At 42.0% G+C, this 18,985-nt stretch overlaps 1 protein-coding gene across 4 annotated transcripts in view; it reads left to right on the top strand.

Annotated features, from left to right (window-relative positions):
• COL11A1 (collagen type XI alpha 1 chain) overlaps positions 1-18,985 on the top strand; it is a 258,210-nt gene that overhangs the window by 146,396 nt on the left and 92,829 nt on the right. For all 4 annotated transcript variants that reach the window (XM_083743153.1, XM_083743154.1, XM_083743152.1 and 1 more), the window contains 6 exons: positions 1,118-1,225; positions 4,011-4,064; positions 10,932-10,985; positions 14,229-14,273; positions 14,439-14,492; positions 14,587-14,631. In XM_083743153.1, coding sequence (XP_083599279.1) covers positions 1,118-1,225; positions 4,011-4,064; positions 10,932-10,985; positions 14,229-14,273; positions 14,439-14,492; positions 14,587-14,631 — 360 coding nt within the window. The remainder of the gene's footprint in view (positions 1-1,117; positions 1,226-4,010; positions 4,065-10,931; positions 10,986-14,228; positions 14,274-14,438; positions 14,493-14,586; positions 14,632-18,985) is intronic.

The following is an 18,985-nucleotide window of genomic DNA, read 5'->3' as shown; positions in this document are numbered from 1 at the left end:
GCCTTGGTTGCTGTGTTGACCCTGTAAATATTGATGGATCTCTCCTTGGCTTTTGATACCATTGACCCTGGTATCAACCTGGATTGGCTCTACAAGATCCAGTTGGGGGCACGGTGTTACAGCAGGAATTCTGGACTGGCTCCACAGATACATTTGCCCCACACTGAGCCATCTGAAACTTGACCTTTCCTTGTCAATAAACAACAGTGACTCACCTGCTAGGAAGCTAGATGAGACCAATGAGACCAACTCTCTGATGTGATCATATTTGTGGTCATCGGTTCTTATTATAGGAATGCCCATGCAAGCTTCTTTCATGCACTTTTCCAAGTGGATAAGTTATCGGTATGTGCTCAGACCACATATGAATAAACTGGACCTTCTCTTCAAAAGTGCATGGGACTTCAAAAAAGATTATTGAGAAGGGTTTGATACAATGGAATAATGGATGGGATCCAACAAAGCCAGAGGGTTTTATTCATCATTATCAACCTGTGTGTGTCTCTCACTGTAAAACTCTGATACAATTTCATACTAGCAAACAATAATTTTTATTTATTTGAGGCATTTAAATAGTTAGTTTGTCTAACTATATTCTAATCAGTTAAAGGGTAGGCCACATTAAAAATTGCATAAAATTTCAATAACGATATACCGGTAATTGCTAAAAATTTGTAGCAAAATGTAGTGGCCAGAAACAATACAGCCAAGGTTACAACTGAAGATTAAAAGCCTGCTGTAACAACAGTGAAAAAATGTTGCAAATCTGAATGTGGATTTCTTTCCCCATGAGAGATGTGGTTCTTTTCGTTTAACTGTCGGCTTTTGTGGCTAAGCCACAAGCAACAACTAGACCTTAGGTTACACTCGGTACTCAAATTACAGGGAGGCCAGGCGGGATCCAGCCTGCTTATGTTTTGTGCCAGTTCTCCCCTTAATACTGGTTTTAGAAACCTACAGTGAGACCGTGGTTGGGCTAAAATTAGGAATAGGGGCAGACCTGAGGTTTTCATCAACGGCCAATCCAATAATTTCAGCAGTTTTTGCATCCCATTTGCAGAAACAGGTGACTTGGTTTGTACATCCTTGGTTTACATCCTTCAATTTTTTTTTTAAGGGTGAAGTTGGCCCTCTTGGTCCACGAGGAGAGGATGGCCCTGAAGGTCCCAAAGGCCGTTCTGGCCCAACAGGAGACCCAGGTGGGGCTGGTCAAGCTGGAGAAAAGGTTAGTCACTCAATCATACAACAGGGTTTTTGGGGGAGGGGTATCATGAGATCATCTTGATGTAGTTTTAGAGGTTGCAAATTCACATGTTGCATAAAAAGCAAATGAACAAATTACAAATGATTCCCTTTTTCTTTCAGTGTTTGTTACGTCTGAATAGGACTATCGTGTGGGACACGTGTAGATCCCATACACATCTTTTCCTAAAGATTTACTGAAGCTTTATAAGAACACATTTTCCACCCTATCTGTAGTACATTTCATCTCATCTTTCACTTTTGTAGGTTTGGGGCTACACCAGGGGGGAAGAGTGAACTGGGAAGTCTCTAGTTTTAAATCTTACCTCAGCCATGAACTCAGAGCCACCGTGTCTTCTCCTCAGGCATAAACAATACTGCTTACAAGTAAAAAAAAAGTACCCTAACAATGCAGTTGAAGTGGTCTGAGTATTTGAAAGGCACCATATAAATGTTGACGGTGATTTATTTCACTGGAAACATAAGATGAAATAAGAAAAAGGGCAGAGCAGGGGCAGACTTTACCACATAGCAATGTGAACAGCTCCCTTTGGATTGCAGATCTTAAAGTAAGAACCATTTCCCTGCCTCCAACCTCCAGCCTCCATCTTACTGTTGGAGTTACATGTCTCTGTTTGTAATATTTTGAAATGCAGAGCAGGAAGGTAGAATATTTTTAATGCATGCCTAAATGTGATATGGGACGTGGGTGGCGCTGTGGGTTAAACCACAGAGCCTAGGACTTGCTGATCAGAAGGTCGTCGGTTTGAATCCCCATGACGGGGTGAGCTCCCATTGCTCGGTCCCTGCTCCTGCCCACCTAGCAGTTCGAAAGCACATCAAAGTGCAAGTAGATAAATAGGTACCACTCCAGCGGGAAGGTAAATGGCGTTTCCGTGAGCTGCTCTGGTTCGCCAGAGGTGGCTTAGTCATGCTGGCCACATGACCCAGAAGCTGTACGTCGGCTCCCTCGGCCAATAAAGCGAGATGAGTGCTGCAACCCCAGAGTCGGCCACGACTGGACCTAATGGTCAGGGGTCCCTTTACCTTTACCTTTAAAGGTGATATTGAATATGCACATCCTTTTATAGGAGAGAATGCACGTCTACTCTGAACAGAACAGAAGGCATTATACTCATGCATTATACTCATGAACAAGTAGAACATGCATGAATGGAGGACAAGTAAATAAGTTCTGTACTGTCATCCCTGTTACCTTCCTTAAGTTGGAGGATGACTGTCTGCAACAGGGAACCTTCTGAAGTTCTAGGGTTCTGTATTGTGCAGGGAGCCTTCATGAGTGGAGTTGATTCTCCACTCATGATCACCCTCTGATGTGAGTGGAGCCAGTGTCCTCATCCCCACTTTCACCACTTACTACTTACTCATGAGTAAAGTGCATAAATGGGCCTAGAGTAAGGCCATCATTCCTTAATTAGCTTTGTTGGATTGTGCCTCTGAATAAGAATCCCATGTAGGCAACTAGGCAAGAATGTCTATGTTCCGCAAATTATTCCCCCCTCTCCACTAGCAAAAACTAGTTATTGAGATAATATTCCATTCAAGCATGTTCCTGCTTAGGTACTTGGTCAGCCTGTCTGAAGTCCAGCTTGATTGTAAAGATCTTTTGAAGGGATCTCCCTCAATGACCCTTTCTGTGTTTTGCACACACAGTCCTTTGAGGAAGAACAATTTATGGACTAAGAGGAGGGAATGAAAGCGTTGTAGTTATGATTTGATGCTAGCGACCTTTTAAGCTATCATAAAAATACTTTAAAAGTCACTTCATTCATTCCAGAAAGTGTTCCTTTCAGCCTCGCTTAACTGTGGGGAGCTATTTCGGAATTAATGATCCCCACAGTGTTGTGAGACATCTTCCCAGCTGTTAACAAGGTCATGAATCAAGAAAGCCAATATTATAATTATGGATGAATGGAAGCATAATTGGAATGTCATCACTGAATTCCAATTAAATTCCAATCCCATTAAAACAAGAATAAATGAGTGACATTTCCCCCCAAAAAACTCAACTGTTGAGCTTCTTCATTCTGGGCTGAAAGCAGGGAAATACCATGACAAGTGTGGGATTGGATCCAAAAACTGTGAGCAGAAGTAAAGGTCTAAGGAAGTGTGACATTTACAGACACCACCCGCCCCAGTATGGGGAAGCAAAACCAGCAAGGTTCACAATGGTTGGTGGCTCTGTTCTCCACCTGCACAATTGAAAATGCCAAATGATTATTATTTATGTCAAATGGCAGCTTTAGTATGTAGGTGTTTTGTGAACTAGGTCATCTAACAAACTCAAGAAGGTATAGTTGGAATGTGTAGCTAAAGAGAATGGGAAAAAATTATAAGTTATTTAGGAGAGCACTGTAAGCAGGTGGAAACATTAGCAGGATTTTGATTTCACTTGTAGTGTAGCAATTATCCTGGATAATATGGATTGATATAAAAGTTGGAGTTTCGAAAAATATGTGGTAATAAATGTTTAAAATGGGACCCCATGGAGGGGATGGGGGGAAGTCCTGAGATTCAGAATAATCTCTGTACATGGATATTTATCTGAAGGTTTTTTTAAATAACTTTGTATTTGTAAAGCTGAATAAACATGATTTTTTTTTAAAAAAAAAGCCTACATCCACGCAAAAGGTTTCCTTCTAACTTTTCAAACTACATGATTCTTCTGAGGGAAATGGGACATAGACAGAGTGGTAGCCATCAGGAAACAAATGAGAAATGCATTAAAACTTCTTTTTAAATTACAGGGTAAACTTGGTGTTCCCGGATTACCAGGATATCCAGGAAGACAAGGTCCAAAGGTGAATTTGCTCTCGTGTTGAAAAATGTACAGCTTTGGTTAGCAGAATATTCTAGGGTTTTTTGTTGTTGTTTTGGTCTTACTTGGAACATCAGTTTAAAGCAAATGCTTGTATAGTCACTTGTAAGTATTAGAAGTCCAAAGGTTATATGCATTTTCCTGACAAAATTGTGAGTCTGGTTCAATGATATAATTCAGTTTTGATGCCCTAATTGTGATGATCATTTTGGTAGCTGAAGACATTCATACAGATATGGATCTTGGATTTGGCAGTTTCCTCCATCGGCCACAGTTGCCATGTAAATGAATAACCCACAACTTGATGGGTGGTGAGTGTTATAAATATCAACCGTGTTCACTCATACAACTACACAAAAGGCATTTGCAATGATATACGTAATGCTCCCCACACATCTGGATCATTGCTTGTCAAATGATCAGATTCTTAAAAATGTCATTTTGGTTCGTTGGTCCACTTCGCTGGGCATCTTTCTTTGTTTCTGGGTTATAACTGTGTGTAATTTACACATCTAGAAAAGGAAAGCACAGACCATTAAGTATTATATGATGCACTGATACAATTAGGTACAAAGTGATGCTCAGCCATAATAAATGTTGCTCCCCTGCTCCATGAATTTATGCCATTATACATCAAATTATTATTATTATTTTTTATAAAAGAAAGAAAGCAGAGAACCGTAATCACTGTGTTCATACTGGATTTTATGCATTGTTCTAGTTCTTATGCAACAATTTGTACTGATGTGATTGCATTTGGAAGTCATCCGTGGAGCAAGCACACATGAAAACCTTAAAATCAGAATGGGTAGCCTAATTTTTCCCTTTAGGAGAATCTTAAGTCACAATATCATGTCTGCTCTGGAAAGATGATATAGGCAAATAGTTTTGATGTAAGTTCTCCACATGTTAAGTGCTTCCAGGATGATTCCCCAGAGCTTAGAATAGCTTATCAGACTCAGCCCCTCTGTGTGGTTTCAGATGTTGAGTCCATGAGAGTTTTTGTGTTTACTTGGGGCAGTCCTACAGGATATTCTCCACCACATGTCCCATTGAAATAAGCAAAAAGACTGAAACTGTGGTTGGATCCATATCCTTGATAAAGGGTAGCATTATCTGCAAAAAGGGAATATGCATTTTTAATGCTGAACCCAATTTGTGATTAACAAGGAATCTGTACAACTTCTTTGACAGTGCAATGCATGTAAAAAAACAACAACCTGTCATCTTCTGGGATTAACGACTTGAACAACTATCTAGGTGTCCCCCCCCCCACACGTGTGTTTGCATTGTGTAAGGTATCATTGCCAATACATTTTCGGAAAGTATTACTTTAAATTGTAAAGTAACATTGACTTTTCTTAGCTTTTAAAAATATTGAGAGTGTGCTTATTTTGCTTTGCTTCCATTTCACCTGGGTGAATTCCAAGGTTTTTTCGTTTTTTCAGTAAACACTCTGTGTTAATGCAATATAGGGTTACTGCTAAGGAAAGTGTTCATCAAGAATTCAGAAGTAGGTCTTTGATGCACCTGCCTTTTAACCTAAACGTCTGAGATTGCAGTCTCTCTCCCTCCCCATCTCTCTCCCTTGTCTGTCAGTGCTTCAAAACTCTATTTGGAAATTTCTTAAGATCAAAGAGATCTTACTTTATTCAGAAGCATGAACACAAATGACATGCACGAATGTCAAAGAAAATGTGTGGCTTTCCCCTCACAAAACGGAGATGTTGGCATGAATTTTACTAAGCTGAGTCTTCATTATACTAAAAATGGAATTAGTTTGCAAGCCATATTCAGCTTTAAATTCTTTCAACAGTGTACAGTGGTACCTCGGACACTTCAGGTTATGTGTTTTCGGATTGTGCACCGCGCTGAACCCGGAAGTGCCGGAATGGGTTACTTCCGGGTTTCAGCGCTCGCGCATGTGCAGAACCACCAAATGGCGACCCGCACATACGCAGACGTGGTGTTGCGGGTTGTGAACGTGCATCCTGCACGGATCACATTCGCAACCCGAGGTGTTCCACTGTATTGGCATTAGATTAGAAGGATGGCTGCAGGACCTCCCAATCTTCTGGCTCTGCTCTACTGAGTGGCTGCAGTGCCAGAGGTGTGCCACTTAGGTTGCAGTCCATTGGTCATCTGCCATCAGCAGTCAAAAGCTTGAGAATAGCAGTAGAAGCAAAAGCTCAGAAACAATGGCCTTGGCAAGCTGGCTGCCATCATGATGACATTTGACAATGATGCCCGACATAACCATGATGGCCCTGTATGCTCAAAACCACACCTTCTCTTGTTGCCCTCATCACTCTAGAGTGATTTCATATTTTCCAGAATGCTTTTCCTCAGAATGCTTGGAATGGGGGTGGGGGAGCGGCAATGGCTTTTGTGTGTGTATGGCAGTCCAGTGATGCTGCATATAGAGGAAGAAAACAATGGCTGTTGAGAGAGAAGGAGTATTGTTGCCACAGCTGCCTGTGGTATTGCCCCCACTAATGCATGGGACATGGGTGGCACTGTGGTCTAAACCACTGAGGCTCTTGGGCTGGCCGATCGGAAGTTTGATGGTTCAAATCCCTGTGACGGAGGTTAGCAGTTTAAAAGCATCGCTGCGGCGGGAAGGTAAACGGTGTTTCTGTGCACTCTGGTTTCCACCACGGTGTTCTGTTGTGCCAGAAGTGGTTTAGTCATGCCAGCCACATGACCCGGAAAGCTGTCTGTGGACAAACGATGGCTTCCTCAGCCAGAAAGCGAGATGAGCGCCGCAACCCCATAGTTGCCTTTGACTGGACTTAACTGTCCAGGGGTCCTATACCTTTCCCTTTTTGGCCCCCACCAAGACCAAACAAAAATGGAGGAAGGAGGTTGCCACTATTGTGTCTAAGGCTACGCCCATCTCACTGGAAGCAAATTCAGCTCCCCCCTCCTGAGTTTAGTGAAATCATTCCATTGTTCAGGTACTGATTTAACTTCTCCCTGGAGGAAAACTACCCATATTTCTGTGATTGTTTTTCTCAGCCCTAATATATAGTAGTCCTGATGCTTAAGATGAAGGGGGCCAAAGCTTTTCACTAGTCAAATGTCTTCAGTGCATGTTATTGCCTACAGCTTTGGTATAACATCAAGGCTTGCATGACAGACTAAACCATGGGTAGGCAAACTATGGCCCGGGGGCTGGATCCGACCCAATCGCCTTCTAAATCCGGCCCGTGGACGGTCCAGGAATCAGCGTGTTTTTACATGAGTAGAATGTGTCCTTTTGTTTAAAATTCATCTCTGGGTTATTTGTGGGGCATAGGAATTTGTTCATTAGCCCCCCACCCCAATATAGTCTGGCCCCCCACAAGGTCTGAGGGACAGTGGACCGGCCCCCTGCTGAAAAAGTTTGCTGACCCCTAGACTAGTCAATGGGCCCCATCCCATACTTGTTAGTGTAGCTGCCGAACTGATCTGAATATAAGCCACCCCAGTTTATCCACCGACAACAACATGATTATAGGTCCCACTCAGGTGGCTCCTATAGCAAAACAGGTCTGGGTCTGGAAATTCATCATAAAGAATTAGAAGCTCCCCTTCTCCCAAAAAACAAAAACCAAACCAAACGACCCAGACAGAAGAAGTATATTAGAATTGTAGTAATAGTTGCAGGGCCACTTAGGAGTCACTACAGCAGATCTCCCAGTAGTGATGTATGGAAGTGAGAGCTGGACCATAAAGAAGGCAGATCGCCGAAGAATTGATGCTTTTGAATTATGGTGCTGGAGGAGACTCTTGAGAGTCCCATGGACTGCAAGAAGATCAAATCTATCCATTCTGAAGGAAATCAGCCCTGAGTGCTCACTGGAAGGACAGATCGTGAAGCTGAGGCTCCAATACTTTGGCCACCTCATGAGAAGAGAAGACTCCCTGGAAAAGATCCTGATGTTGGGAAAGATGGAGGGCACAAGGAGAAGGGGACGACAGAGGACGAGATGGTTGGATAGTGTCTTCGAAGCTACAAACATGAGTCTGACCAAACTGCGGGAGGCAGTGGAAGACAGAAGTGCCTGGCGTGCTCTGGTCCATGGGGTCACGAAGAGTCGGACATGACTAAACGACTAAACAACAACACAACAGCAGATCTCAGGGTGGCTGTCAGTGCTGGGCACCTTCTTTCTTCCCACGCTACTCCTGTTGCCTCCCAGGCCAACTCTACATCTTAATCAGCAGCAGCAATGGCAGCAGCAGATCCCCAGGCCAGTCGAACAGAAGGTGGTAGCCAGTAGTGGTGGCAGGTGGCCTGGGGATCTGGATCCTGGTGGCAGGTGGCAGGTGCCCCAAGAGTGGCAGGCAGAAGAGCCAGTAGATCTGGGGACTGCTACTGCAGCCTGTTTTGGCTGCCCCTCTCCAGTTTACCTAGGCTGCCCATCCAGTGCCGCTCATCATGCTGCAGGTCACAGCGCCATCTATTGGCAGCCATGTGAACTAATGTGTGATGACAGACAAATACAAATATATAGACAGAGATATTTACAATGATTATGTTGGCTGTTAATGTCCTTTTCCTAAATTGCCCATGGAAATTGGATAACGTAAACTCTTTTGCAGCAGTAACAAAAATATCTCATAGGAGTAGAATACTGCAAGTTAATGTCTGAGCACAAATATTCTTTATCAGTCTTCCTATTGTTCCATGCCAAAACCCAATTATTATCATCCAGCAAGTATTATCTCATGTAGTCATTCAGAAAATAAATTGCTTACAATTATTTCTTAGTATTTCTACAAGTTTCATCTAGTAGCCATTTTTATTGAAGGGGCTGTTTCAACAATTACTGAAATGAGACATTGGAAACATTTTTCCAAATGAAATTGCCATTATTGTCAAACAGACTTTCTTCTGCCTTCATCAGTGTTATGGACACTGTTTTTAAATTACCAGAAAATCAGGCCTGGTTTTTACATCTAAAACTAATCCAAAACCAAGAAAAGAATTGAATGTCTTTTTTATTTTATAGGTGTGTTCACTTGAACATACAGACATGCATGCGTGAACTGACATAATGGAATTTATGAACTTAGGGTAGTAGCAGCCAACTGATTTTGCTACTCAGTGTAGACCCATTTAAATCATTGTATGCAAGTTAGTCATATCCATTAATTTCATCAGGTCTGCTATGATTAGAACCATCACTGGACACAACTCTTACTCAATCGCTGGAAACTCATTTTCTTTTATGGTTAAAATGGTGCTATTTGTTCTAAAAGCACCTTTCTGTGGAGCACCTGCTCTCTATTTGATATTTTGCCCACATTGTTGAGACTGATGACAACAAGTTTGTTTTCTCCACCTCCACTAAATTTTATTAAAGTTTGAAAGAAATTATATTGAATATATTTTTTATCAAAAATAAAGAAAACTAATCTAAATAAAAACACAAACCAGAAATAGGAAAAGGAAAACAAAAAAGAAGAAAGAGAAAAGAAAAAAAGAGAACATCAGATTCATCACTGGTCAGCTATATATAGAAAATTATTCAAAACATCCACTCCAAGTTAACACCCAACAATGCCACTTTCTGTACATGAATATTTCCTTTGATCCTCAAACCCAGATATCACAGGTTCATTTTATTTTTCATGCAAACAGTCTACAAGGAGTTTCAACTTTTAGTAAATATTGGCAGTGATTTTTCTCTGATTAAACACATCAGCTTTACAGACTGGTGACAACCTGATTGTAATGGACAATCTTTGACCTTTTTGAGAATTCTGTAGGTCTTGTTTCCACTTGATAATATGTGATATATAATGTTGTGTGACTGGAACTCAACTCAGGGAATGGAACTTCCACTCCTCTGCCCCCTCGCCAAACCTGCTCCAGATGATATCTCAGCTCTCTGGAGCAGATTTCGATGATGCACAGAGGATGGAAAGAGAAGTTGTGTGGTGCTAGCAGAAGTCCATTCTTCTGGAGGGTGTCCTCAGCTAGATATCACCCAGTGACTTGGGGCAGGATTGACCTAATGAGCCCTGTCACTAGAAGCCCTGCTCAAGGACTTCCACCAGTGCAACAGACCCTCTCCCCTTCTTATTCCCTTCACCTAGGGAAGTTGGCTCTGAGCACATGGGAGAATAGAGGAGAGTGGTCATTCCATCTGGCAAGCTTTAGTGCTTGGGCAGATGGAAAGATTGGAAAAGCACAGCAATGAATCCCACCCTCTGCTTGTCGTAAGGTTGCTTGGGGTGTTGTTGTTGTTTTTAACTGTACCACTCTTGATGTTTTAATGCATTCCGGACATGAAGCATTTTGGTAAGCTACCAGACCGCCATCTAATAATAACCATTTCCATATCAATTGCTTCAACTGAATAGAATAATGTGTTATATTGCAACACACTTTCATGTTGCTGTTTTGTGTGATGTCTAGGAAAAATATTTTATAAACTACTGTAATTCATAGTGTGTCAATGATTCATCTGTTGCTATTCTTTCTGGTTGGTGGGCATGCAGAAATGGGCCTTTTCTCTGTTGATCCTACAGTTGTGTAATATGATTCTGAGTGAGACCAGGCAAGGCTGATCCCTCGGCATGGGCCTGAAAGACTCAGCTTTTCACCATGGACTTTAGGAGTTAGTTATGACCTGTGTTGTAGAAATGGTTTTGTGATAATGGGCCATACACCCAGTTATTGTTATTGCGTGCTTTATGTTGGCTTTAAATACTGCTTTGAAGGATACGGACATTTAATATCTAAAGCACTTGAGGGGGCGGGTGCACCCTCCCCCATAAAAAAACAACTTAGAAGTTTATTAAATATCTAAGTAGGCTTTGAGTAAACCATATAACTGTGTGTCCTCCCCCCTTACAGGGCTCAACTGGGTTCCCTGGATTTCCGGGTTCCAACGGAGAGAAAGGTGCAAGGGTATGATATAATATTCTTCTTAATGTGTTTTATTAATATGTGGAACTCATTGCTAAGTGAATTCAAAGGACAGGCAGGATTGGGAATTTAACTGCTAATGCAGTAAGAACATTGTACATTCTTGATAGCAACCAAAAGAAATAAAGAATAAGAAGACTATTGCTCAACAAGATTAAATAGTAATTTCCCCACAAGGAAATCTATTCACCAGCTTCCCATTATCAGAATAACGTGCAGCTCCATAGCAGCAGTGGCTCCCCATTAATTCTGTTATTCGCAAGTGTTCAGTGAAACACTGAGATGTAGCTACAAGCTGCTGGCAATGTTCACACAGTACCTACATCAATGGATATATTTTTCCTATACTTGCCCAACGGCGGATAAATAAGATGTAATCTGAGGGTCAAAATGCATGTTGTTAAATATGTCTTTATATTTAATGAAGAGATTTTTTAAAAGAAAAATGAAAGTAATATCATCTGGAGGCTGCAGATCACATGAGGATCACATCAGTTTAACACTTTCTTCCCTTGCTGAAAGCCCCTTCTATGAAACTGGTATTTGCTTTTGGGGAAATCCCAGAGAGAGAGAGACTTGAGGCTAACTTGCAGTTAGTTTCGTTATTAAGGAAAGGTTAGAGCATGGTACTGATAATGCCAAGGTTGCAGACAACTGCATATTCCTGCATTGCAGGGGGTGGACTACATGGTCCTCAGGGTCCCTTCCAACTCTACAGTTCTATGATTCAATGAAAGGCAAAGCCCCCATGGCGATCACACAGGGCCCCCAGGCATTTGACGGTCTATTGACCCTGTGCCACCACTGTGATTGCTTTCTTCACTGCCACCAACCCGTTTCTCACGGGTACACACGGAGTCCAGACAGTTGTTAACATTAACAAACAATCAAGTTTATTTATAGGCATGAACAAGCTTATGGTTTCAGTTAATTTTTCTTAGCAGTTTCTTAATCCTAGTTCTGTAACTATTCTATGCGTTCCTAACAACTTCAAACTGATCATTCCAACTATCTATCTGACTCCACCTAACAATTCCTCTCACTCCCTCACTTCACAACTCGACCAACCCACAGACTTAACCTCCCTCTTCCTTCTTCAACTCCCAACTCTCAACTAACTTTCACACAACACCGACTCTCACTCTAACTCCTCCTATCAGTTTCCACTGGCCAATCACATCACACTCATTTTTAACCCTTTCCTTGTGACCCACCTAGGAGGCAAACGCCACACCCCCAAATGAAGAAGTTCCTCAAACTGGCTTGCATCCCCTCCTTTGCTCTCTAGTTTTCTGAGTCAGGGCTCCTCCCCTGTAATCTTCTGCTACAGGGAGCCCCAGAAAGCCTCTCTCTGTGCCTGTCTGGCTCATTGCTTGGCAATATGTATCAATCCTTCGCATTGTAGGAACAATTGGGGCCAGAGAACCTTCGGCAGAGAAACTGTCATGACGGAGATGCGGGAGAGATGTAGAGTCTGGTTCTCCTCTGTTGTCTCCGTTGGAGCCTGTATCCAAACTGGAAACCTCCCCTCCCTGCCCTGTGCTGGGCCACTTGCCTGCTTCTGCTTCTTTGTGATCCTTCAAGCTTCCCCCTTTTAGTAGCTTCCAGCTTGTCCCCTCCTCTGAGGTGTGGCTGGTATCCCACCACCAGGATCCAGAATCTAAGTCATCACCTTCTGTGTTTTCCCTGGGGGGCTCTTGGCCTCCACCATTCTTCCTCATCCAGCCAATCCCTGACACCAGCTCATCCTATTTTATTTTACTTTTAAAAAAGAAAAAATGCAGTTAATGCAAAGATGCATTTATTTCCACATCCTGTTTGGCCCTGACTCAGTTGAAAAAGCGTTATGTCTGAAGTGACAGGGAAGCAAAATGAAGGTGTCATTATGCCTGTGATGATCGCCTCCACTCAATCAAGTCCCCACAAGATGCTGCAGTCATCTAATGATGAATAGAAATCTGGGAAGCAGCCCATTGTCTGGTGGAAAAGTATAAGTAAAGAAGGAAATAAATAAAGCTTTGACAATTTCACCAGAGGCACTTGAACATGGGATCATATGCCATCATATGCCGGGTGGGATGCCATCACCTTTTCGCTTAAGCATCTGGGTCTGGTAAGAATACTGTATACTTATACAGTGGGGGAGGAAGGGAGAAAACAAGAGAGATTTCTTCCTATATTCTGTGAATTATCCAGCTAGACTGCAATCTATCCTCAGGGGAATTTCTCTGGCATTCTAATTCCCCAGGACTCTTTTCATATACAGAACCAAACCACCCCAAAACAATTTCTGGTTGAAGCAGCAAATCAACAGCAAGGATGCTGAAGAATACATATTTAAATGGATGTAGAAAGTCAAGACATAGCTGCTTTGTTTATTTGAAGCTGGTGGGTGGAATTTATAATGCAGAGTCTGCAAGCTCTAGAAGGTCACTGCATCACTATCTATAAAGCTCAACTGGACGTGGCTGATCACTTGTAGTTGAAATGTGATGAAGTTATCAAAGGGGAAAGGATGGCTTGGAAGCTGTGCTTGATGGCAGCTTAGTGTGCCATTAAGTAAAACTGAAGTAATGTATATTATTACTCTGCCGACCACTACATTTTATGAAGCAGAAAAACAGGCGTGCAGATTCACCAGTTTAAATCTGAAACTGATGAGAGACAATTGTATTTCTAGCGTTCTCACAAGCTTCCTTACAATACTCCCCCCCCAATTGATTACTGCAGTGAATAGATTTACAACTATGAAACGCAAACAGCAGCTTCCAATATGTGGTTTTCCTGGGCCTATGGCAAGGAGAGAAAGAGTTAAACTCCTTCACCTCTCCCTGCTGCCCCTCCTGTTGCCCCAAGAGTGCTCAGGCTGTGGAGGCAGGGGGTGGGTTACAGGGGAGAAGGGGAAGGGTTAAGCACTCGCTGCAATATACTCAATTTCTCCTGCTCCCTGCTCCCATGTGAGCATTGCAAGACAAGCCTGGGTTGCGGAGTGTTTCCCTTATGACTTGTAATTCTGCCCTTTAAGAAGAGAGATAAATATTTGAAGAAGCTATTTATAAAAACTTAAAATGCAAGGCAAGTCGTCAGATGTCCTGTGTAGCTTTTGATCCTGTAGTAGAGTTCTGCTGTGCCCTTTTGAAGCAGCAAAACCACCTTCTCGACCAAAAAACCAAAACACCCCTCCATCGAATGATAAGATTAATTTGTGTGAACTCTCTTTGGCAGGGCTTGCACGGAAAACCTGGCCCAAGGGGGCAGCGAGGACCAACTGTACGTACTATGCATTTTCCCTACACCTCCCCTTTAATGTTATCTCATGCATTTCCATATTAATTGCTATCCTGGCCATATTCAGAAGGTTGCCTTTATATCCTTTGCCACTGTAGCACACGATAATAAAAAATAACGAATTGCATATCTTTTGTGACTCAATAGGGACCACGTGGGTCAAGAGGCCCGAGAGGCCCAACTGGGAAACCTGGCCCCAAGGTAACTTGACCGAATCGAGGAAGCAATTTCACGTCTAGCTCTTCCTCTTAATGAAAGCGTGCATTTCATCTCTGAACGATTTGCTCTTTTCCAGGGCACGGCTGGCAGTGACGGACCCCCTGGCCCACCAGGTGAAAGGGTAGGCAAGGAACAATTTAGATTTCATTTCCATCTCTCTTTCTCTAGTCAACACCTTCCCTGGTTGGAATTGCAGGGAAGGCGTATACCGTTCCTGCGAGGCGGAAAAGTGTTTTCGTATGAGAACCGATACTCAAATGGTTGAAAGTTGGGTCTTTACCACTTCTGAGTAAAGTATTTATGTATTCCCCACCACCACCCTTTATTTGATTCACACCCTCTCTTCCATTTGTGAATATACTAAACTCTATTTTGCCACCAACCCTTCAATTTTCTTAATAATTTCTGTTTGTAACTTACCACTTGGGACAAATTAAAGCACATAAAAATGAAGGTTGTCATAGATGCTAACAGTACAGTTTATCTGTGCATGTCTGCTGAGACGTAAGTCCCACTGAGGTCAGCGGGACTTGCTCTCTGATAAGTGTGCTTAGGATTGCAGGGAAATGGGCATTTAATCAAGAAATTCATTTGTCTATTGAGGCTGCAATCTTGTGCACTTACCTGAGAGTAAACACCATCAAACCCAGCGTGATTAACTCTTGCATAAATATGCATTGGGTTGCACCATTCAGCTGTATAAATTTGCATATGGTCCAAAACATTGCTAACGCTTTGGACTGCAGTTAAGTCCCATTGAAATCAATTTGGAAAGTTAGCCATGAGTAGTTGAAGACTGTTTGGAACCTGCTTTTTGTTTCTGAATAGTGAATACCTGGGAGGCTTCAGCAAACAGAGCGTGATCTGACATGATGAGGGTCTGAAGTTGAAGCCAGATACAACCTTATTGGAAATTAGTGAGGGCCATGAGCCTAAAAAATAAATAAATCAGATCAAGTGTCTCCTTGTTGGAATCCCAGTGCTATTGTTAAGTTGTAGATATTTGTGGAATTCAAAGTAACTTCCTTACTCTGGGGATTGCACTTGCTACAAGCATGATATTCCATCATACGACTGGTCTTAGCTGTTCTTCTCTATTGCTGAGAACACATCCTTGTGGTACATTTAGATAATTTTAGACTTTGCACTTAGTGGTCTTGTGGAAAGGGACATCTTTTTTATGGTAATGTGGTAACTTACTTCAAAATGTGGTAAGCCAGCCCTTCTGCAATTTGGGGTCCCTCCCATTCATTCGGCTAAGTGAGACCAAGGACTTCTGGTGCAAAGTTCAGCCTGGGCTTCCTATTCTCTTCAGCTCCACATATCTCATCTCTTTCCACAGGGAGATTCCTCTCCATTGAAGTGAATAAGCAAGGTCTAGTGGGGAAGGAAAATTCAATGGGTATTAGTGGCCTGCACTGGCAAGGAGGCTTGTTGCCATGTGCTCCTGTACCCAATGAGGATTCCACATGCTTATTGCGATTTCGAGAGCTATTAACACAGAACAGCTTTTAGCTATCACAGTGCCTGCTTGCAGTGCATTTGGGAAATCCTATCAGTCAACTCTATGCTGTTGGTTCTGTGCATCAAAGAATCTTAGCATAATCTATTGTCCTCATATCAGTTAATACCTTTTAAGTAATCTTTTAATATACTTACTGTGGGGGTTCCTTTTAAGAGGAATTTGCAGAGTTGTTATTGCTTATTATTATTATTATTATTGTGTGTGTGATTGTGTGTGTGTGTGTGTGTGTGTGTGTGTGTAGAGCATTTGCTAAGAAATTTTAAGTGCAGCAGGTTCTGAGGGTTTTCCCAAGTAAAACTAATTAGATTTTTGAAATGTTTTTGGCTTTCTGAACCGAAGCTAATAAAAAGTGCTTTTGCCAGTGGAACTGTTATCACCAAATAGGGCTTTACAAACTAGCCATCCAGGATCTTGTATACCAGCTGACCAGATGTAATTTAAAAAAAACACTGGCCAGATATATTTTTGTTGGCTCAAAAGTGCCTGCTGTTGAATGGGCTGCTTATTATTAAACTGCAAGTCATCCACAATGCAGTAAACACACATTATCATGTAGTAAATGGTACCTTGGAAGATTTATTATACAGTGGACTGTGATTTCCAATTGCAGTACACAAGGAACTAGGCCTCATTTACAAGTTCCAGCAGCAGGCATTGATATAGCAGGAAGTCATTGCTTATCACATAACCCTTATCCCATGGACCTCCCTATAAGCAACTCTGGGGGAAGTTCTGTGCTACTGGGCAATGTTCCACACCATATAAATGGGAAACAATCCATAAAGCCTATCACACAAAAGCAGTTTTTGGCAATAACCAGCCAACTGGCAATGGGCAGGTTCCCCATATCTGATCCAGAATTATCTGATCCACTGAATGTTCTGAAATTAACCCAGGTTTTTGGATCTGCACCTGAGATCTCTAGGCCCCAGGGTATACCCAATGACATACTCTCCAACATTTCCCCCATAAAAATAGGGACGTCCTATTTAATAATAATAATAATAATAATAATAATAATAATAATAATAATACCCCAGCCATCTGATTGGGTTACCCCAGCCACTCTGGGAGGCTTCCAAAATATATAAAACATGATAAAACATTAAACATTAAAAAACCTCCCTAAACAAGGCTGCCTTCAAGTGTCTTCTAAAGGTTACGTATCTCCTTGGCTTGGGGGTCACATAACTCCCTACCCTCCAACATTTCTCCAATAAAAATAGGGACATCCTAAGAAAAGGAGGGAGATTCTGGGATCAAATCAGAAACTGGGATGGCTTCTGTAAATCTGGGAGTGTCCCTGGAAATTAAGGATGCTTGGAGGGTCTGAGATTACCCCCTGTAGACTTAGAATGAACATATCCAGTCTGCCAACTGCAATTTTATGTGAACATTTTCTCATTTCACATGCAGTTGCCAAACCATATTGCCTATAGATGAACCACAGTAAACACATGGCAGACAGTGCCACTGTCGAGACTGGATCCAGCTCACTCGCTGCCATTTGAATTAACAGACTCGCACACTGAAAGATCGTCTGTTGAAAGTAACAGCTTCCCTCACACTAATTGCATCACCCTGTTGTGCCTCATGTTGCGATAATCCAGGCTCCAGCTGGCAATAGACTGAGCATCAACAGAAAAACTGACAATGAACCAATCAAGGGATATTTTTTTTTCTCCCCTCCGTTCTGTATTCAATTTGCTTCTTCCAACTCGAGTGCTATCAAAACACTGTATAAGCTTTTCCATAAACATCTCCCTCAGCCCTATAATAAAATCTGTGTGGTTTTGCATTAATATTCAAAGGTAAACATCAAAGCCCTGCTGTAAAAGATCATTTCACAAAAGTGAATGCTAACACTTTGGTTTAGGAAGCCTTTTATTTACATAGAGAAATGCATTAGAGAAACTCAAGAAAATCTGGTATCTGGTTAATAGGCCACTCTTCAGTTTTCAACACAGCTCATCTTTCGCCAAGCCTGTGCTCTCCGGGGTTTTCGGACTACAACTCCCAAACTCCTGGTGGGCACCAGCTTGGCAAAGACTGGCATAGCACCTACATTTTATGGTCCCAGTGATAATCCTTTGTGGTCCCTATGGGCAATGGATGTCCTGCAAGGAGGCTAAGTGAGAAGATTGACACAAGTGTGAATGTGGGAAGTGTGTGTGTGTGTGTGTGTGTGTGTGTGCAAGCACATGTATCACGCAGGTATGCTTGTTGAGGAACTGTACTTTATTCATCTGTAGGCACATATGCAAAGTTTTTTCGGGTGAATTTTATAAAGCAGCTTTTCTCAAATTATTACTGTTATCTCTTTTTTATCAAAATTAAAACATTAACCTAAATAAAAACACAAACCGAAAAGAAAAGAAAAGAAAAAGAGAATAGAAAGGGATAGAGACGTAGAGAAGGGATAAAGGAGAAAAGGAAAGAGAAAGGAAAAGAGAGGGAATATTGAAAGTAGAAGGAAGGAAGGAAGGAAGGAAGGAAGGAAGGAAGGAAGGAAGGAAGGAAGGAATTACAGAGTTGGAAAGAACCCCAAGAGTCATCTAGTCCAAACCCCTTGCAATGCAGGAATCTCAGCTAAAGCATGCATGACAGTTGGCCATCCAACCTCTGCTTATAAACCCCTTACATACACTATTTCCACAGCATTCCCCTGCTCCACCAAGTTTGAGGAAGAAAGGAAGTCTAATAAAAATATTGTTCAAATTTGACTAGCAGAACTCTTCAAAACAAAACAGAAACATCAAATGATACGTCCAAAATATCTATACAAGATCTTGCGCTGTCTAGCAGAGGCTCAGCATCTTACAAAATGTGAAATACCTTATTTTTTGCTCTATAAGACTCACTTTTTCCCTCCTAAAAAGTAAGGGGAAATGTGTGTGCGTCATATGGAGTGAATGCAGGCTGCGCAGCTATCCCAGAAGCCAGAACAGCA

This window comes from Podarcis gaigeae, assembly GCF_964106915.1.
Source record: "Podarcis gaigeae genome assembly, chromosome: 6".
Lineage (NCBI taxonomy): Eukaryota > Metazoa > Chordata > Lepidosauria > Squamata > Lacertidae > Podarcis > Podarcis gaigeae.
This window is presented reverse-complemented; position numbering and strand designations above follow the sequence as displayed.